General features: G+C 36.8%; 1 protein-coding gene across 1 annotated transcript in view; it reads left to right on the top strand.

The window, feature by feature from the left end:
* LOC146998324 (uncharacterized) overlaps positions 1-14,748 on the top strand; it is a 161,709-nt gene extending 146,961 nt beyond the window's left edge. The window contains exon 2 of the mRNA XM_085814067.1: positions 14,491-14,748. Coding sequence (XP_085670193.1) covers positions 14,491-14,625 — 135 coding nt within the window. The 3' untranslated portion in view covers positions 14,626-14,748. The remainder of the gene's footprint in view (positions 1-14,490) is intronic.
* The last annotated feature ends 8,472 nt before the right edge of the window (positions 14,749-23,220 follow it).

Below are 23,220 nucleotides of genomic sequence, written 5' to 3' on the forward strand. Positions count from 1 at the left end.
TTTAAATTGTAACCAGGGAAACAATAAACATAAAGAAGTGTTAGTAACAAGCACAATTATTTTCTACGTAAACATATAAGGCACAATGACGAGTGCTATTTCACTGTGAAGACTTCGATTAAAAGCATTATTATTATATATAGAGAAAAGTTAACAAATACTTCTTTCAAAAACTTCATTGTAATAAAAATATGTTTAGGAGGAGGGAATGATGTTTCTCGAAACATATTAGTTTGCTGTAAAACATGTGTTTACTCATTCCCCAAGAAAGAAAACAAACTTTCGAGTCATTAAGAAATTGCTTTATATTTTTTATAAATATTTATACGATTGAAGATATGATTCGGAAGTCAAACAACAAAAATCAGCGTTATATTTTCAAAATTTTCGCAGGACTAGTTTCGATGGTTTTTACCGAACCACCATCCAAATTTGCGGTTTGCAGCTGAGGATGGTGGTTCGTTAAAAACCATCGAAACTAGTCCTGCGAAAATTTTGAAAACATAACGCTGATTTTTGTTGTTTGACTTCCGAATTGTATTTATTCGGCGTGTTATTGTGTCTTAATCATTGAAGATATATCAGCAGAATTACATAAGTATAGTTCAAGGTTGATACATATGAAAACCGCCCAGATGGTATAGTGGTTAGGGAAGCCGACTGCGCTACTGAAGGGCCTGGGTTGGAATCCCGGAGAAGGTATGGATGTAAATTGTCTGTTCCTTCATAGCAGATAACAGTGGTCGCCTATTAGGTGCCTCCATAATAAAATGACCACCACTTCTGGCCTTAGTAGCAGCGAAAGCCTAAAAATTGCTAGCGCAAGCCATTAAAAAAAAAATGCGTACTATAGGCAACATATTACTTTTATCAGTGTTAAAAATATGTCTTCCTATTAATTTATTATCATAAAATACTGACAGCATTTTATGCTAATAAAATTTATATTATTAGCATAATTATTTTATTTACATTTATTTATTCTTACTTCTTTTTATAATAACATACCTTTTTTGCAGTTTTGCAGCTGAGGATGGTGGTTCGGTAAAACCATCGAAACTAGTCCTGCGAAAATTTTGAAAATATAACGCTGATTTTTGTTGTTTGACTTCCGAATTAGTATTTATTCGGCGTGTTATTGTGTCTTAATAACATACTTATTAGCCCCAAAGGTCTATCAGTCTCGAAACACGATTTTCCTTTGTTTCACTTTCATTCGAGTTTGTTGCCATTCGGAAAACATAAGATATTGCATACATCTTTTAAACATAAGATTATTGCATGCGTACGCATTCGCAATAGATTGAATGCACACAGAAAACATACTCTTCTATTTCGCGTACAGGCAGGGTATGTATAACTTTTGACCTACCTTCGAGAACATTCCGAGGAAACCGCTAAGAATTCGTTCTTCGGATCAAGCGACAGTACGTTAGTACGTTGCAGTCAGGTACCCGCGCGTGAAGCGCTACCCTAGTATATCTGATTAAACGATTTTCGATCATATACAGTTCCTAATTTGGCGCAGGTATGAACATGCGTGAAGATGGCATAATCTGGTGAGATCCCAAGAGACTGGCCACCTCGGTGGCTAATACGCCCCACCGGGCGAGGGCAAGTGCGGAGTAAGAAAAAGAGACGCCTTTTGCTACCAAGTCCAGAGAGTCCAGTGTGACACATAGTTTACAACACACAAAAATATAAGCATAGTGAGAAATTGAGTACATACAGGCAGAAATGAAAAAAAAAATAGTATAATATATCAAACATGGTGGTAATTTGTGAATTTAAATATTTACAATTACAAATCAGAAATATTGTACATAAAGAAATCATTAGTTGGAAACAACAGGTTATATAAGATGTCTCAGTACGGCCCGAGGCCTTTTTTTGAAAGCCTGGCTATTATAATTATAATCCAATACAGGGATGGTGGGATTACAGACAGTGGGGATTTTTTGATAAAATCTGACGGCCAGAGTGGCCATATATTCCTTTAAATATGGTATGTTAAATTCGCGGTGGATTGCCGCGTTTCTAATAAACCACGGCCAACCCGCCGCTTGCCTTAGCACAATATTCTGTAACACTTGCAGTTTTTGCACATGACTATCATATGTATACCCCCAGACAGGGCAGGCATAGGTGATGATGGAACGTAACATGGCTTTATAAATGAGTAATTTGTTATCAATAGAGAGAACGCTGTTCCGGGCAATTAAGGGGGCAAGTGTAGCTTTACGAACCCGGAACTTTGTAATAAGTTTTGTAATGTGAGGGGTCCATGTGAGAGTTTGGTCTAATGTGACACCTAGGTATTGGGCCTGCTTGGTCTAGGGGATGGGCGTGCCATACAAATATGGATGTCATAATCTATGTTCTTTTTCCTCGTGAAGAGGATGGCATCTGACTTTTCCACATTGATACTAATTTTCCATGCCGTTAGCCAGGACTCCAGTGTGTGAATGTGGTTTTGTAGCTGTTGTATGACTGAGCCGTGAGATGCGTTTTGTGATAGAATTGCCGTATCATCAGCATACGTTGCTAGGGTGGTGTGTGGTGTGTGTGGGATATCGTTCGTGTAAATATTGAAGTAGAGCGGGCTCAGAATGGACCCCTGTGGGACCCCAGCCCTGATAGGCCTGGGGGTAGAGATGGTGTTGTTAACACGAACGACAAAGTGTCGACCCATAAGGTAAGAGTGTGTGATGTGTGTGATGTAATCTGGGAAGCCCAGGTTTATGATTTTGTATATGAGGCCCTCCAGCCAGACTTTGTCAAAGGCCTTGGAAACATCAAGAAAAATAGTTCCTGTGATCGACTTGTCCTGTAGGCCTTGAGACACCAGTTCAGTAACTCTGTAGAGTTGGTGTGTCGTAGAGTGCAGCTTCCTGAAGCCATGCTGTTCATTAATGATTAGATTATTTTCATTGAGGTGCTGTAACAAACGTTGCTGGATGAAAAATTCAGCTACTTTGCTTGTAGATGATAACAAACTGATGGGCCTGTATGACACAGGGTCTGTGACAGGTTTTCCAGACTTATGAATTGGTGAGATGACAGCAGTCTTCCATGGCGAAGGAAAGTGCCCCAGGTGTAACATGCTGTTGATGATTTTGGTCAGTTTGAGGATCATTAGGATGCCCATATTTTTTAGCATCTTGTTGCTCACAGAGTCGAGTCCAGGACTTTTCTTGGTCTTGAGTTTTGTGATGTATTCAAAGACCTCTGAAGGCCTGACAGGAGGAGTGTTGATTGTGCGTGGTTTTGAGAGGAACTTTGTTAGTGTTTGTGATGCAAGGTGTTCTGTTTGAGAGTGGGATATGTTGTTAGTGCAGAACTGAGTAGCATAGTGATCAGCGAGTGACTCAGCTTTCTCAGTATCGGTGTAGGCAATTCCTTGAGGGCCAGTAAGGGGCGGAATGTTTGTGTGGCATCTCAGAAGCTGGTTGGTAGCTTTCCAAATAGTATCTTCATCCGAGGAGAGTGAAGAAAGGTAAACGGCCCAGTCATGGTCTGTTTGTTTACGTGTAAGGGTCCTGACCTGGCGGTTAAGCTGGTTGAGTAGTGCTCTATCGGGAGGGTATCTTGATCGCTGCCACTCTCTCCTTGCAGCATTTCTTCTTTGAACAAGTCGTTTGATTTTATTACTATCACATACAGGTTTACTATTGGCTTTCAAAGCATTCTGAAGCTGCATGGTGAAGTCACTGACTATAGCATCTAACTCATCGCCTGTTTGTGCTGTTGGAATGTGTATTGTGGTGTTGTTTAAGGCTTTGGTATATCCAGACCAATTAGTAATAAAGGCCTTTTTGTGTGGTGTGTTACAGACGGTAAGGTCAAGATCGATTAGAACTGGATTATGGTCCGATGACAATTCATTCAAACTGTCAACGGATTTAAAAGTAAAGCCCTTGAGCAAAAAAAAGTCAAGGATCGAGGCAGACCTTTCGTCGTAACGTGTTGGGGTTTGTGGAGCTGCAATAGTGATACCGGCCTTAGGGCTTAGTAGTCGTTCTTAGATATTCTGGCTCCGTCTATGGCATATTGTCAATTGTTTCGCCAAATTGGGTGACTTCGAGCAAAATCTGGCAACCCTTCCTCTCCTTGACACTTTCTGACAAACCTAAACCCGCTTTGCGGGAAAGTTATCTTACAGCAGTTAGGTATTTCGCAACAATATGTTGATGACTTATTTATAATATTAAATAAAATAAATTTTTTTATTTTTAAAGAAGTTTTCTTAAATACAAATAAAATATAAAATTACAAAAAGACCCTCTGTTTATATTTTATATATATAAAAAAAATTAATGGCTTTACATTATTTTAATTCAATTTATTTGGCACTTATTTTTGATCAATAATTATTCAGACATACTTCAGAAACGCAGCTCTTTAGAAAATTTTCCGGCTGCTCCTTGACAAAGACCGACGACGAACTTTTGACTATTTTATTGTATTACTAGCAGCTACGCTACCAGCCTTCGTCTGGCTTTTAAATGTACCGTAAATATGCCTGAAGGGAACACCAAACGTTAAATTTAAAAACTGCGCAGAATTTTACTCTGCAGAAAACTACCAGGAAAAAAAAAAAAAAAAAAAAAAAAAAATTAACAAAATATATATATAAAAAAATTAACCAACTTTCCATTGAAGAAAAAATATCATGCAAAACTTTTCAATATCTTACAAACAGTGAAATAAGCAAAAAATAACATGAAAGAAACTCAAAAAACAAAAAATTCCGCGCAAAATTTTACTCTGCAGAACAACTTTATATATATATATATAAATCAATAAAAATGTATTATATATATAAAAAAATCTGATGTGTACACCACATGACTTCCTTGTACAGAATATTAAATATACGCATTCTTTCTTGCATTTCGTTTAAACTTATTGGATTGAATTAAACTTACTTCACCGACAACGCATAAACCACAATAGAGTAAACGCATTCTTTAAAATTCACTCTATTTGTTTACCATAGCGACACTCTGGCGCTAGGTTCACTTAACAGTACTATATTTTGTTCATATTATAACTCAGAATGCACAAAATTTATATCATTTAAAGAATTATCTAATCGTTGACACATGTTCTATTCAAATACTATAATAAAGCTAGAACGATGTATAAAAGAAATTAAGCAAACAAAACAAAAAAGAAACATTTGTTCACAGATGGTTTAGTATTTCTCATTCAATTAATTCAGTTCTCACTTCGCGACAAGGCAAAAATACATAAAAACCCAAAATATCTGTATTAAAAATTACGACGTAAATCTTAAACACGTATTTCCTCGAAAAAATTCCAGAAAGGATTAAGCATGATTTAATTCGCAATAATAAATGAAGATGTTATCTTTGTTGTTGCGAAGCTACGTTTCTCTAGATTGGCAACAAATCCACTACTCTGCTGTTTCAAATGTAAACAAGCAATGACCGCCATGAAAAAAATTATTAGGCTTAGCGGCACTTAAACAGCTTTAAAATTGTTGATAATTCTAAAAATATTGCATGCAGATTTACTAAAGGCATAAAAACCTTAAACGGAAGATAAGAACAACATAATTCAATCATTTTTAAAGCAAAAAATGTACAATTTACAAAAATAATAAGAGTAAAGAAACTGAGATCACTGAGCCGGGTAACAGAGTGGATATATACACTCATGTCCATAAATTAAGGATAATGCAAAATCAGGCAAAGGAAGAGTTAGAAGCAAAACAAATTTAACTTATTTGTAAAGCTATTTATTAAACAAAAGGTAAACAGCAAAAAAGGATGCTATATGTTTGATATTATTAAAAAAATTAGCAATTTTTTCTCCCTGGAGAACTCCTACAAAAAAAAAAAAAAAAAAAAAAAAAAAAAAAAAAAACCTATTTACAAAATACCAATATTACATGGTTGGTATGATTGTTAATACATTGTATGTCTCCCAGACAATGCAATACAGTCCGTACAACGCCTAGGCATGCTGAGTATCAAATTATCGATCTGATCTTAGGGGATATTACACCACTCAAAAAGCAATGCTCTCCGAAGTTATGGTAGACATGTAGGATGAGGTTGACGGGCTGCAACTCGTCGGCCAAGCATGTCCCACACGTGCTCTAATGGATTCAAGTCCGGTGAGAATGCTGGCCAGTCCATACGGGTGATATCCTCCGATTGAAGGCATTCGCTTACGATGTTTGCACGGTGAGGACAGGCGTTGTCGTCTATAAACACAAATTGTGCGCCCATGACGCCCCGAAACAAACGTACATGTTGTTCCAGAATGACGTCCCGATAGATTTGGCTTGTCATGGTTTTAATTTGAACATGCAGGTCAGTTCTGGAACCCAGAATAATTCCACCCCAAACGAGCACTCCTGCACCACCGTAACGGTGTCGTTCAATGATGTTTTCTTGGTGGTAACGGGTACCTGGAGCTCTCCATATGAAAGTCCGGCGAGTATCAGACTGCAAGCTAAACCTGGACTCGTCGGAAAACATCACACAAGCCCACTGTTGCGGTGTCCACAATGCATGCTCTCTACTCCAGGATACCCGCAGGCGGTTGCAGTAAGTGGAACGCATCTGACATGTCTACGAGCATATAGACTAATCTGCCCTAATCTTCTGTACACGGTCTGCTTTGAAATTGTCGTACCAGTCGCTGAAGAGAGCTGACGAGACAGGTCTGAGGCTGTGCTCCGCCTGTTTCTTTTGGCAGTAACTGTCAAATACCGGTCCTCATTCATGATCTTGAAACTTACGAAAATAATTAATGATATGCTTCACCTGGGGCACTTTCTATCACCGTGGAAGACTGCAGTGATCTCCCCTATCCTGAAGCCTGGTAAACCAGTCACAGACCCTGTATCATACAGGCCGATCAGTCTGCTGTCATCGACTATCAAAGTGGCCGAATTCATCATTCAGCAGCGTCTACTCCAGCACTTGGATGATAAAAGTCTTCTTATTAACGAGCAACATAGATTCAGAAAAATGCATTCTACTAACCACCAACTTTACAGAGTCACTGAACTAATCTCCCAAGGCTTCCAGGACAAGTCCATCACAGGAGCTGTTTTTCTTGATGTTTCCAAGGCCTTTGACAGAGTCTGGCTGGAGGGCCTCATTTACAAAATCATAAACCTGAGCTTCCCAGATTACATCACACATATCACATATTCTTACCTTATGGGTCGACACTTTGTCGTTCGTGTCAATAACAAAATCTCTACCCCCAGGCCCATCAGGGCTGGGGTCCCACAAGGGTCCATTTTGGGCCCGCTCTACTTCAATATTTACACGAACGATATCCCACACACACCACACACCACCCTAGCAACGTATGCTGATGATACGGCAATTCTATCACAAAACGCATCTCACGGCTCAGTCATACAACAGCTACAAAACCACATTCACACACTGGAGTCCTGGCTAACGGCATGGAAGATCAAGATTAATGTGGATAAATCAGATGCCATCCTTTTCACGAGGAAAAAGAATATCGACTATGATATCCACATTAAAATTTATGACACGCCTATCCCCTGGACCAAGCAGGCCCAAATACCTAGGTGTTACTTTAGATCAAACTCTCACATGGACCCCACACATCACAAAGCTTATTGCAAAGTTCCGGGTACGTCCCCTTAATTGCCCGGAACAGCGTTCTCTCTACTGACAATAAATTACTCATTTATAAAGCCATGTTACGTTCCATCATTACTTATGCCTGCCCTGTCTGGGGATACACCTTTGACTCAAATATTAAAAAACTGCAAGTCTTGCAGAATGTCATACTAAGGCAAGCGGCGGGTTGTCCGTGGTTTATTAGAAACTCGGCAATCCACCGAGAATACAATATACCATATCTGAATGAATATATGGCCACTCTGGCCCTCAGATTTTATAGAAATATACCTAAGTTTTCCAACCATACCATACCTGTATTAAGTTATGATTACAATACTCAGGTCTACAAAAAAAGGCCACGTGCTTTTCTAAGACACCTAAATCAATTATTTATATGTAACTGCACTAATTGTTCTATACCTTTGTTTCTTTCATGTATAATATACTATTTTTCATTTTTGCATTGATAACTTATTATACCTAATAACTTGTTATTGCTTTTGTTTTGTGTTGTCTTATGTACTAAAATTAGGAATATGAATATCTAAAAGTGTCACATTGGACTCTTGGACTCTGTTGCATATTGGCATTTCTTTTTACTACCTTACTCCGCACTTATCCTCATATCAGCATTGATCGACCTAGCACCAGGTTAAGAACTTCATTTGTTAGAAAATCGCTAATGATGTTATCCTAGGGTAGCGCACCATGCGCGGGTACCTGTCTGCAAAGTACAAACGTACAAATGCTTGATCCGAAGAGAGCTGACGAAACAGGTCTGAGGCTGTGCTCCGCGCCTGTTTCTTTTGGCAGTAACTGCCAAATACCGGTCCTCATTCGGCGTTGTAACTCTGGGGCGACCTGTGCTGTAACGTCTACTCACATTACCATCATCTTGGAATCGTTGCCAAAGCCTGGAGATGACACTCTGGGCAATTACAAGTTCGTCTGATATTTCCAGTTGGGTACGCCCACATTCCAGACGGCCGATAATTCTACCACGTAAAAAATCATCCAAATGCGTCCTTTGTGTCATAACTATTTGGTTATTGCACTGAAATGCTTATAAAGCGCCTGCGAACAATTTTACTTCTTTGCCTGTATTCCTTATATATCACTCTCTTACACTCTCGTCACTGTGACGTACTATCGGTGTCGCCTGGTTACTTCCTGAAATTTGCATATGATTCTTAAAGATGTGTGTAGTGATTTTACAGGTGATACATTTATTTTAGAGTCCGATTTCCGCGTGACTCCGAATTATCCTTAATTTATGGACATGAGTGTATATAAATATATTTATACACGTTTGGCGTGGCCGATTGCAACTAAAATATGAGGTGCACATCTACATGTTATAGCAGTCCTATATACAAGAGCTCAAAAAAATTCTTTTGCATTGCCCTCCCTCCTTACGTCCACACTTGGTCTGGGTCCCAGCTCATGTGGGGATCACAGGCAATGAAAAGGCAGATGAGCTTGCCAAATCGGCAGCAAATGATAAAAGCCTGAGAGAATATCTTGTGAAACTCCCAACTTCTTATCTCAAGAGAAGTACTCTTGAAAATTTATTATGCCAGTGGCAGGAAAAGTGGGACTCAGCACCCACGGGTAGAAGGACCTACTCTTTTTTTTCCAAAAGTGGGAACTGTAGCAAAAGTCACGAACGGTGCACAGACCCACTTTTTTTCTGGACATGGACTATTCCCTACCTATTTAAAGAGGTTCCACTTAAGCGGAACAGAATTCTGTGAATGTGGAGAGGTAGGTGATCCAGATCACTATCTCTTCCATTGTGCATCCACCAAACCTTATCACCTGAGGAGACCAAGTGATTTATTTTGGCCACAATGGGCAGAAACAATCTGCAAGAATAGTATTGCTAAACGCAATTTGAATGAGGTATTAAAGTACTGTGCACAGAGTCATGCAGGCATAAACAGAGCGAACACTTCAGAATAATTGACAATTACTGCACACATCTGTACCTTGTACGCTCACAATTAAAGGATCATCTTAGGGTAAAGACTTCCTTGTGAATGACATAACATTAGCTTTATTACCATTGCAGAACCTTGAACTGTTCAATGTTTGTGTGATTTAACCACATTGGTGTATAGATTCTTAATTTTTCATTGTACACATCTTTGTGACTTTTAGATTACCCTACAATTAATAAGTCCCATAACTGAAAGAATCATTAAAACGTATTGTAAAAATTACTAGTTATATAACGGTATCATTGTTGAATTGTTTCTATTCCATCATTGGCAGAATTATATTTATTTATTTACTCAGCATAGATGGAGGCATAACCTATTGCTACCAAAAAAAGAAATATATATATATATATATTTTTTTTTAAAGCTAGAGTACAGAATATAAATTGGATTATGCTTTATGCTTGAAATATCAATGTTTATCATGTTGTTGGTAGTTCCACTATATTTTCTAACTAGGAATGGTTTTGAAAAGTGTATTGTAACCTAACCTTAGCATTTTTCATTTATAGTATTATCTTTGGGTACCTGCATCAATAATGAATAACAGTGTATGGTTTGATTAACATTGTATATTATTTCTTAATTTTGCAATAATATGGCTAACTAGTACAGTGTGAATAGTAATCAAGATATAGAGCTACTGTATTTACAGTAATTGTTCAGTATATCTGTATAAGTAGTAGTATGAGGTTATGCGACTTTAATGCTTTTATATTTTGTAAATTTTGTACATATATATATAATAGAATCACAATGTAAAATGCAATTCTAGCCGAGTTTGTGCTTTTGTAGCTTATAGTACTAGAGTGTAAAGTTTCGTAGGCATTGTATTGTACTCGAAATTGTGCGATAGAAAAATTGATCTAATATTATCGTATTATATTTATAACCAGGTTTATTATGTCTCGCATTTATATAGGATATTCTGTCTTGCATTAATATATTCTTCTATGTCTTGCATTTATATATGATATTGTTACAATGTATAGTACTCAGTATAAAATGTAGTGTGGTCTAGTGTAAAACATTGAAGTAGTATTGTAGTGTAAAGGAATTATAGCAACATTGCCCATGTTAAAGTAGTGTAGTATAGTTAGCAGCGTAGTAGTTAAAATAGAACTTGAGTTAACAACCAGGCAGTTATAGAAACTAAAAACCTATGTAAAATAATGAGTGATTATGAAACCTAAGATTTTGAAATAATAAATGCTGTCGGATCAGCGAGTCATGATTGGACAGCATCTGCCAAGTGGAAACAAATACCGTAAGGCTTACTATAGTTAAGAGCGGCAGTCCACTTGAGCAGCGTTCAGCAGTCCTATATACAAAACTTCAACGTTCTGAGGCTACTCGTTTTTGAGTTATGCGAGATACGTACGTACATACGTTCGTACAGACGCCACGAAAAATTCGCTTCAGAATTCATTTAAAAAAAGCTTTATAATTTTTTTGTAAGAAAAGAGTCTTTTATTCTGTCCTTACGTAAAGATATCACGCAGATACATCGTTAAATTGCATTCGAAAGAGGTCAAAATGGATATTTTTGTTGAAATATGCTGCCTGAAACTTTTCGCGATTACAATACTTCCTTTTTACTTCGTACAAGGAAGTAAAAATGACATTGAAATATGCCAATCTCTTAAAAACAGTGACATAAGAAATACGATGAAAACTTGTTGCCAAACCCATATTTCTAAAAGAATGAAACTTCAAAATGATGCGATTTCATCAAAAATCTATCATCAGCAATAAGAAAGGAAAATAGCTGCCAAAATCACATTTTTAAAGATGTGAGACGTGTACTCGGACGCTTCATTTAAAAAAATTTTAAAAATACAAAATATTATCATTTTTCCAAAATTCGTTTTGTAAAAGCAGTCGCAAGGATGAAAGTTTAAGGTGTCCAAAAATCAAAGAAAAATAAGCTATACATTTTTAAAAATAAACTTTTTTAGAAAAAATCCCGTTGAAAAGGTGTTAAGCTCCCTTTGTTAAATAAATTCGTATTTAATCGATTTATTGAAACACGAAATTTATTTTAAGTTCGTGTAATAGCTAAGTTTCACGACGATGTGAAAATGGAGTGCGTAGAGTAAAATCTCGCTTTGCTATAGCCCATTATGTCTCAAAATGACGCGATTTCGTCACAAAACATAAAATAAAAAACATTCTAATTCGAATTTCGAAAAAATCACTTCGAGGTGCACTGGCTCTTGTCTAGATGCACCTATGTACCAAATTTCGTGCCGTGAGTCTATTAGCTTACGCGCAGCGCGAACGAAAGCCACACACACAGATAGACGCTTTCTTTTATTATATGTAGAGATTTTATTATACTATCTTTATTATGCTATTTTAAAGAATTGTTTTTGTTTTAATCTTGTGCATTTTTTTTTCTGCTAGACTGTTAAGTACTAAAATTTTGATTTAATAATTATATCTTGACTATATCTATGTATATAATCATTCATTGACATAAAAGAAGAAAAACAAATCGTTTACTTAAACTATTAACACACATTGCTGATAATTATATTTATAGTAAAGCTTACATTTTAAGTACATGAAAGAGAAAAAAGAAATTTTATCAATTTAAAACAACATAAAAATCTAATAATTATATTTATAAAATTAAAGTAAAAAATTAATTAAATGATATAAAAATTATTATATTTTACGACCGAAAAATATAAGCTAAATATGTAAGACATATGTACATATCCTACATGTAAAATTTGAATTGTTTTTATATTAACAGAATTTTGTCAATTACAAAAACAGCAAAATGTCTTTTCAGTGGAAAAATAAAAGAATCAGAAAATGGTGTACTGGATTCGAACTTATAGCCAATGGTCCACGCAAAACTTAGCATTTCATTAAATGTGCTATTCGAGATAGCTTAACGTAATTTCATAGTAGGAAATTGGAAATACAGTCAAAAGTCGCTAATTCGGACACCCATAATCCGGAATGATCTATAATCCGGACCTCAAAGCTACAAACTTTCTGCGCATAGGCGTTTACGCATGCGCGTAAGATCTTTACGGCTGCGCATATGCGTGTGCGCATGCGCATAATACGCTTAAGAATGCGCGTTTAATGTATAACGGACGGTATAAGCTAAAATTATCTATTTCAGTTAATGTTGCAGATTGCGTTGTTCCTTAATCTTCGAATTGGATCCGGCTTATTATTTTTTGCAGACTGTTAGAGCAATTTTCTAAAAGTAAGCTTGAACTTTCGATTATGTCAAATAGAATTTCCGATGCTAGAGCTCCCAAAGGATCTACAAAGCGAAAGTATGTTTAGATGTCCATCAAACAAAAAGTGGAATTGCTGCAAAAAATGGATAAAGGCATATCCTTTCTTTCTCTAATCATTCCGAAATCTGTTTATCAATTTCACGCTGCTCTGCGGCCGGGGGGAGGAGAGGAACGCCGTAGCGCGCAATGAATTGGAAGTTGATCTATCAGCACTATCCTTATCTTCAGGGCAGATGTTTTTATTTTATTTGGCTTATAATTCCTTACTAAATATAGTATTTCATCTTGATGTACTCCGTCTTTGATATGATTTAAATCAAATTCCTCATCATTATAATTCGCTTCCGATAGTGAAGAAAGTGACACAGAGGTTATTGAAAACGAAAATATTTCGATTGACAAATTAGTCGGTGTTCTCGACACAGCAATTATAGGATTTGAACAGCGGAACTTTGCAACTGAACAAGAAATTATGTCTGTTTATAGAATTAAAGAGAAAGTATTATCACATAAAACGAAGCAACTTAAACAACTTACATTGAAAGAAGTGTTTAATAAAGTAAACAAATAAATATTAAGCTTTTTTTTTGTAAATTTTGATACCCTTTAGACCATAGTTGTTCTTTATTTCATAAATTACGGTTTCATATTTTTAATTTTATAATTTCTGCATGCCATCTTACCAGATTTAAACTGGTGATCTATAATCCGGAAAAATCGATAATCTGGAATCGCCGAAGTCCCGACGAGTCCGGATTAACGACTTTTGACTGTATAAGCAAATGCAAACATGATAAATTAGACTTTCTTTGCTTGTCAAACTTCCTGAGAATATAAGAATTATAGTAATCCTTTTAAACATTAAAAATACATTCTAGTAGATTTAGCAATTGTTGAAAATGAGGTAAAAAAATACATCGCTCAGTAGTATTTACAATAACAAATCACTTGTATCAATGTTTTAAAAAAATTCTATCATTTGTAAAGAAATCTGTCGGAAATTAAGCTCCGAAATAACACGACTCCTGGCAGAGGGGCCGAAGACATGTTGATGCGCCTGCGATGTTTCCCTGCATAGACGGACTGGTGTAGAGGTCGCTTAATGTCAAGATATATCTTCTTATCTAGGCGGACATTTAAATATGATTTTATTGCTTACTCCCCACTAGTTTTAAAACACACAAAGGTAACAAAAATTTACTGAATGTTCTAGTTTTAAATTCGCAGACCCAACGTCTCTGGTTCCTCCGTTTCACACTATGAGAATAACCCTGCGTGCATGTTCCAGACTTGTAAAACACTGGTAATAGGTGGGGGAGCGTGAGAGAGACACAGAAAATATTAAACGCATTTTCAATGTTGAAAAGGCTCAACTCTTCAAAATTGTTAGTTTTAAAACATTTTACATTGTGCACAGTCTCCTCTTTTTTTTTTTTAGTTTAGTTCAATTTGAATCTTTCACTGGTGGTCGGTTGTTCTTCCCCTTCTTGCAAATCTGCCTTTCTTTCTTTTCTTTTCTTTTTTTTTTTTTTTTTTTTTAGTTAAGAAGTCGTCTAAAGTGGTATTCCTTTTCTTTAGGATGGTCTTGAAACAATGCCTGGAGTTTTCAGTGAACACAACAGCCATTCCGTTTATTTCAGCTTGTTGCGATATCGCTGCTCGGCTGTAACTTGGACCTCTTTCTATTTCGAATTAAATAAATTTTTGCTTTAAGAAATCTGGAATCCATCTAATTTCCAATTCTTCAGAAGGCCCTTGACAGCATGGATAAATTAGGTACGAACTTTTTATGTTCTCCTCCTCCTTCTCACGAAAGTCAAAAAGAAATATTCTAACATTTATATGACATACCATGAGTAGCTAGAAACATTCAGGACCCCTACTAGCAATAGCAGAAATTATGCTACCAGAACTAGCAAGACAATTATTATAAGGATTGCAGAAATTTTTAGAAAACACACCACACCGATTACTAGAGAATTTCGGCAGACTGTGCCAAATGGTACAATAAAACAAAATGATAGAGCTGCCACAAGGTGACATTGATAATCCACACACCACTAAACTTGGAATAACTGCTTTCCTTTTAAATCTGAATTACGTTTTCCTAAATGCTAGCTAAACTATTTTAAAATATTTAAGATTTTTAAGTCAGGATTCAACAGATTAAAAAACAAAGATTTAAATCTTTTTCACGATTTGCAAGATTCAAATATTTGAAAACAAAATTAACCTCTTCACTCTCAGTGTATGTATGTAATACACTAAAATGGAATGTTCTATGAGAAATTTTAAAAGCACATAAATGATGCTAAAATGTTACAAAATTGAATTAAATGGAATGCCTTGAATATTAATACAGTGGAACCTCGAGATACGAGTTTAATTCGTTACAGCATTGAGCTCGTATAGCGAATTTCTCGTATCTAGAAACAAACTTCCCCATTGAAAATAATGGAAATCCAGTTAATCTGTTCCGCACCCTCAAAAATATTGTTACGAATTTGGTATTTAAAAAGCTAATGTTAGTTCAATTATAAATTAAATGGTTTTATTTCTCGCGCAGTGCAGCGCGTGACGAATATTAAAAGAAAGCTAAGCCGGAAAATTGAAAATACAAGAGCGCGTGCATTAAATAAATAAATATCCCTTTTTGATTTCGAGACTGGAAAATTCTAGCGCGTGATTTTAAAATCTTATAAAAGGAGGAAAACATCTCAGTTTGTAGTAGTCTTCTGACGTGGGTCAAACTAGTTTGACACAACATAGAATAGATACTGGCGATCATCCCCGATCAAGCAACATCCAAGACGTCTACCGTTTGCTAAACAGGAAGAGGTGCGAACACTGTTAAAAGATATGGAAGAAGGCGATGTCATCGAGCCTTCAGCGAGTCCATGGGCATCTCCCATCGTTCTCGTCAGAAAGAAAGACGGCTCAACAAGATTTTGCGTTGACTATCGCCGGTTGAATGAGGTTACGAAGAAAGACAGTTACCCTCTTCCTAGAATTGATGACATTCTAGACACTCTTTCTGGAAGCAAGTGGTTCTCAACACTTGATTTAAAGAGTGGGTATTGGCAGGTAGAAATCCATCCTGATGACCGAGAAAAGACAGCATTTACTACGGGACAAGGACTTTGGCAGTTCAAAGTGATGCCGTTTGGACTGTGTAATGCGCCGGCAACATTCGAACGTCTTATGGAGACTGTTTTGAAAGGCCTTTCTTACGAAGCCTGTCTGATATACCTGGACGATATCATCATCGTCGGAAAGAGTTTTGAAGAGCATCTAGAAAATCTTAGAAAGGTGCTTCAGAAACTGAAAGAGGCCAATCTGAAGCTGAGTCCTGCTAAATGCAAATTGTTCCGAAAGGAAGTGACTTACCTGGGACATGTCATCTCTGCAGAAGGTGTGCGCACGGATCCTGAAAAGGTATCAGCGGTTAAATCCTGGAAACGTCCCGAAAATGTCCATCAGCTGAGAAGCTTCCTAGGGCTTTGCACCTACTATAGGAGATTCGTGAAGGACTTTTCTTCCATCGCAAGACCCCTTCACAAGCTGACAGAGAGCAACCAAAAGTTCTTGTGGACAAAAGAATGCGAGGATGCATTTAACAACTTAAAGGAAGCTTTAACATCTGCTCCAATCCTGACGTATCCTCAGCTAGACAGACCATTTATTCTCGACACCGACGCGAGCAATGAAAGTGTCGGTGCTGTTTTGTCCCAAGAAATAGACGGCCAAGAACGTGTAGTAGCTTACTGGAGCAAGTGCCTGTCTAAACCGGAGAGGAATTACTGTGTCACAAGGAAAGAGTTGCTCGCCATAGTCAAAGCTGTAGAACATTTCCATCATTATCTATACGGGAGAAAATTCCTCCTCCGCACGGACCATGCCTCATTGGCCTGGCTTTTAAATTTCAAAAATCCTGAGGGTCAAATAGCCAGGTGGATACAGAGACTCCAAGAATATGACATCACTATCCGTCATCGTAAGGGATCATCACACGGAAACGCTGACGCCCTGTCTAGAAGACCTTGCCAAGAAAACTGCCGATATTGTTCCAGGGTGGAAGCGAAATACGAGCTGCTGACTCCGGTCGCAAGACAAGTTACTGCATCAACATCGGCTGATCGAGAACCGTGGAGTGATGATGAAGTCAGGAAAGACCAGCTGGAAGACCGCGACATTAAACCCATAATTGATTTAATGGAGTCGTCAAACAGAAAACCTACCTGGCAGGACATTTCTATGTGTAGTCCTACAACCAAACAATATTGGGCACACTGGGATTCACTTCACATTCGAAACGGCGTCTTATACCGGAAATTCGAATCGGATGATGGGAAGACGTTCCGATGGCAGCTGATACTTCCAAGATCCCGCATTCCTGATGTCCTTAAAGAACTACATAACAGCCCTACGGGAGGTCACTTTGGAATAATGAAGACCTTACACAGAGTTTGTGAGCGCTTTTACTGGAATAATGCAAAGGATGACGTGCAAAAGTGGTGCCGATCTTGCGATGCCTGTGCAGGTCGGAAAGGACCGAAGAGACGCAGCCGAGGCAAGCTGCAACGTTACAACGTAGGGGCGCCTTTTGAACGTATCGCCTTTGACATCCTGGGACCTCTGCCATGAACTGCTGATGGCAAAAAATACATACTCGTTGTCGTTGATTACTTCACCAAGTGGCCTGAAGCGTATCCTATTCCTGATCAAGAGGCTGTTACAGTAGCTGAGGTGATGATACAGCACTGGATTTCCAGGTTCGGAGTGCCTCTTCAGTTACATTCCGATCAGGGAAGGAATTTTACCTCGGTAGTAATCAAAGAACTATGCAAACTACTCGGCATTGACAAGACCCAAACGACGCCATTACATCCCCAGTCGGACGGCATGGTAGAGAGGTTCAATCGAACCATCCTTAATAACCTCTCATTAGTGGTTTCCAGAAACCAGCAGGACTGGGACAAGAAATTATCGCTGTTTTTACTGGCTTCCCGCAGTGCTGTCCATGAGACTAACGGCTATTCTCCATCACAGATGCTCTTCGGTCGTGACCTTCGTCTGCCTTGTGATCTATTGTTTGGCCGCCCTCCGGATGCTCCTTCATCGTCTGAGGAATATATTCAAGATCTCCAGGCCCGGTTTGAAGTGATGCACAATTTTGCACGAGAGCGAGTCAACTTGGCGACGGAGAAGATGAAGACCCGATACGACACAAGAGCTACTGAACATCAATTCCACGAAGGAGACAAGGTGTGGTTGTGGAATCCGACTCGACGGAAAGGACTTTGTCCGAAATTACAGTCACCTTGGGATGGGCCGTACACAGTCCTAAACAGGCTGAATGACGTCGTGGTTCGGATTCGTAAGTCTTCGAACTCTAAACCTAAAGTCGTTCATTACGACAGGTTAGCTTATTACTATGGCCATAGTACGTAATGTAAATAATTGTAAATAGTATCAGACCATGGTCCTTTTTGTTTATAAATGTGTATTTGATTTGATTTGCATTTAGTATTTGATTTGTATTTAGTATTTGTTTTGTATTTAGTATTTGATAGCATTTGATTTGTTTAAGTTAGTTATTGCATTTATTGTTTATATTGTTTGATATTGTAATGTAATGTTTATGCCTCAGTTGCATTTATGCCACAGTTGTAAGTTTAGCTTCCTGTCCAGGGATTGTACTGCCCGGGACGTGCAGTCCTTGGAAAGGGGGCAGTGTTACGAATTTGGTATTTAAAAAGCTAATGTTAGTTCAATTATAAATTAAATGGTTTTATTTCTCGCGCAGTGCAGCGCGTGACGAATATTAAAAGAAAGCTAAGCCGGAAAATTGAAAATACAAGAGCGCGTGCATTAAATAAATAAATATCTCTTTTTGATTTCGAGAAAGTACTGGAAAATTCTAGCGCGTGATTTTAAAATCTTATAAAAGGAGGAAAACATCTCAGTTTGTAGCAGTTGCTTAGTTTGTTGTTGTTTAGAAAACTACTGTTGTTGATTGTAGCGAATTCGCGGATTAGCTTTCTTTAGCTGTTTTGAATTACGTTCTATTGGACATTTGAGTAGTTAAAAGATAAACTACTGTGAGATATCGTAATACTGCATGATAATTTGAGAAAATTTAAGCATTTTTGTTGTGATAATAAATTTTTGTTCATTTTTCATCGGACTTGTGCATTCATTCCGTAACGAACCCGTACGCACGCAACAATATCAACATAAAAATTCATTTTTTTTAATAAATAACATTGGTAAATAATATAACCGTAATTTACTTACCTTTATAATAACTTCCGACACCAACCTTTTAACTGCTTCTCGTTAGCAGTTCACACCAACAACACGCTTGAGAAGCTGTGTTGAGAAGCACAAACAGTTTCTCCAACATCTTCTGGGAGTTTTGGACGATGCTTCATGCTTATGTTTATCTATGATTTCTTTCTTAATCTCAACGGCCACGGCTTCCTTATTTTTCTTTGAGCACTATCTGAAGCAACAATCTTCTTGGGAGGCAATGTGAAATAATTATTTTCATGTTAGGTATAATAAGCAATTGACTCACAAGCGCACAAACACGTACTATATCAAAGAACAAAGAGTGATCTGATGAGGGGATTCCCCGAGTCGGACCGGATCGGGAAATGGCCCCACGCATACCAACAGCCTGGCTCATTGCTCGTTACTCGAGTCAATGCTCGTATTTAGAGACAAATTTTTCGCTCATACTTTCCTCGTATCTCGAATTTCTCGTATACAGAGGTGCTCGTATCTCAAGGTTCCACTGTAATACCATCTACACACTTATAATACGTTTGTATATGCCAATAATTCGGCACATCTGAGACTATTGAGTCAGATGTCTTAATGCATTGAAATGTTCAGTATCATGTAAGTTACAGTATACTCATAAAGAGAGTTTATCTTATCCTTCACTGTAGCAATAATATTTAGGAATTTTGATACGTGGCACAAATCAATCTCAGATAAATTCAACTTGCAAATGGCACAAAGAAAAATTGGCTTTTACATACTAGAATACGTTTTTCATCCCAAGATTACTAAGTGCTAGAAAATGTGATTATTTAAATAACTGATGATAGTACTTTTCGTTTTCTTCAGTAATTTTTTATGGTGATAAATCAATAGACCATTTGCAGGTTGTTTTCCCAAATTCTGCACATAAGAACATATAGATGAATAATCATTTTCGACAATGTCTGATTCTTTAAATTTGTCGGACTCAGAAGAGTAGGCATTCTCATGATTTTGAAATTGTGAGGCACTTCCCTACCTCCGAATTTTAGTCATGCTTTTCTCAATTTACTAAGTGAAAAATTTTTTAATGGTATTTACTTTAAATACTAAAAACCATATTCTTCCCTTTTCTTGACAAGTTTATAATTTTCCTTCTTTGATTAATTCTAATAATTTTCTCCACATATTTTTCATTTTCATAACTGGCTAAAGTTTTGATGATATATTTTGTACTATGATCACCTCCCATTGATGTTCCTCAGACTTTGCATTTCGGAAGAAAGAAAGAACCAAAGAAAAGAAAATCTGAAACGATTCAGATTTTAATGTCACACCAGAGAGTTTGGTAAGACATTTTTTTGCTTTTATTCAGCTTTTCAGCTTGCAGTTTATGTACCTGCTCTTGGACTCACTCCTGCTGACGTAACGTTTTTGTCTTTTATTATTAAACATCACTTCCTTCACACATAAAATTCAATATTAATATCACAAAATTTTTATGAACATCGTATATTTAGATTTCCCAATACACTGTTAAGTGTTGCCATACATTTTTTAGCCTAAAAGGGCCATTATTCTTTAACCTCATAACTAGCTGCTGTTATAGCCAGTCGCCTGTACTGTAAAAAAGTAAAAAATATATAATGCTTTTAATAAATCCAGCTAGTGTCATTTCACAGAAGTAATTAACAAATGCCCAGACAAAGACACTTCAAAGGCAACAAAAAGGAAATGTAATTTTTCTAATAAGAAAAGCATATAATATTGTTACAAATTTTGTATTTAGTTACATATTTCTTGTAGAATTATAATTAAAATTGTTTTATTTCCCCATGCAATGCAGCGTGAGACATATTTTAAGAGAAAGCTACGCTGGAAATGTAAAAATACAGGATCACATGCATTTAACATTGACTAAAAGTTTATCTCGGTAATTTACATTTAATTTGAATAAATGTAATTGACTACTGTGTTAGCTGTAACCATAATTCTACTATTTTTGCTTTCCAGAAATTGCTAGAACTAGCTTGCGCGGTTGATTAAAAAAGCTATAAAAAGCCGAACAGAAAACATCTCAGCTCAATTACTAATATGAATACTACTATCCCTATTAAAAATAATTTTGAAGCCTTAGAAGTAATACCTGCCTCCGAAAATGTAATGAATTGCACTGAGGAACCTCCTCAGTCGGAAACTGAAAAGTACGAATTTAGCGTCGCTAATTTCCCCGAGAGTGTTACCACTTCAGTGAATCAGAGTAAAGAATGCGTACTGCCGATCGCCTGTCCCCGACTGAAGGTCTCTTAGAATGAAGTTAGAAGCCTTTTCACCAAACATGGTGTAAATGGTTACACGGAAATATTAACGAGAGACAAGATCATTATCATTTTTGGTAGAGCTGCAAATCGCAAGAAAACGACCTTCAATTTAGTATGTTTCGACTAAAAAAGGACTCACCTCTTAAGATTGCCATTAGAGGGTTATCAGAAGACTCTGATGTTGAAGACATCAAAAATGAACTGAGTAATGATAGTTTCCCAATGATTAAAATCACTAAGTTTACAAGGAAAACTGTTGATTCAGAAGAAAAGCTGCCTGTATTTTTCGTGTCACTGACATGTAATAATATAGCCAGGACTATTTACAAAACAAAGATGATACTAAGCCTGCATGTTAAAATTCGCAGATTCAGATCTAATAGAAGCACTATGATGTTTTTCCGTTGTCAGCATTTTGGGCATGGACAATTATTCTGCAATAACTCATCGAGATGTCTTAAGTGTGGCCGTAATCATCTTACCTATATTGCACATTAAAACGTGAAAAAAACCCTACATGTGGGAGATGCCAAAAATCGCATGTAGCCGCCTATGAGGGATGTAAGTTTTTTCAAAAAATTCGTGCAAGGAAATCTAAGTTAAATCATCACCAGTGTTGACTAAAAATCCCGCTAAGAAGGACTCTAAACCCAAGAATGTATCTTCAGATATTAAAGCTACTGCATGCACGTCAGCTGCTCCTGATAAGATGATGGACTATAATGCCATGAAAGATATATTTTCTGGAGCAGAGTTAGATAAAAGCGTTGGAATTTTCAGAAGATTACTGAAGTTTGCTGAGCTCTTTAAAAAGAGGAATTCGCAAGAAAAAAAATTACAACTAGCATTGTACTTTATTGATATGCTAGAAAATCTGTTAACTTTCTTTTCAAAGGTTTTTCAGAAGGAATGGACTAACTCTCCCAGGGCATCAACTCTCGAGCTTGGTACGTCTCTACAGCTTCAAGATAAACCATCCTCTAGTGCCAGCCATGTTTTGGCTCCCCTTTCTTCAACTTCATGTGTAATTTCTAGATCAAGCAATTTTCTACTTTTAGCACCCTAGTGCATCTGTATTTTATTGAGTTGGCAAAAAGCTAGTTTGATATACTAGCTAAGTACGGCATAATAGTCATGTCTCACCTCAGTTCAGTTGTTTACTTAGTTGTTATTATTGTTGATCAAATTAGCTTTCTCTGCACTTTGGATTGCATTCTATTTAATGTTTCAGTAGTTTAAAATATAACTACTGATTATATTGTGTGATATTGTATGAATATCTTTGAGGAAAAATCCAGAAATTTGCTATATGTCTTGAGATAAAAATAAGTTTCATTAACTTTTTATCAGACTTGTGCATTCAATCTATTATGAACCCGTATGCATGCAACAATATACAGTGGTGACCAAAATTGTGGACACTTTTGGAAATTTTTATGTTTTCAAACTTTGTATGCTTATAGAAAACGTTATGTTTCACAAAATGCAAACTCATTTTAAAGAGAATTTATTACTGAATTCAAAACAAAACACAAAATTCGATTATTTGCAATACAAAAAAGTTAAACGATAATAGTTATCGATATACATTAGATAGTGATGATTGCAGTGAGTTATCAGTACTTAGTAGGGTACCCTTTGTTTTTTATTACAGCTTCACATCAATGTTTCGAGCTGACAAAAGTTTTAAGCTCTTCTTTCGTTATTACATGATGCC

This window comes from Stegodyphus dumicola, chromosome 3 (assembly GCF_044657685.1).
Source record: "Stegodyphus dumicola isolate Sdum_Otavi_A_Nest chromosome 3, ASM4465768v1".
In the NCBI taxonomy this organism is placed as follows: domain Eukaryota; kingdom Metazoa; phylum Arthropoda; class Arachnida; order Araneae; family Eresidae; genus Stegodyphus; species Stegodyphus dumicola.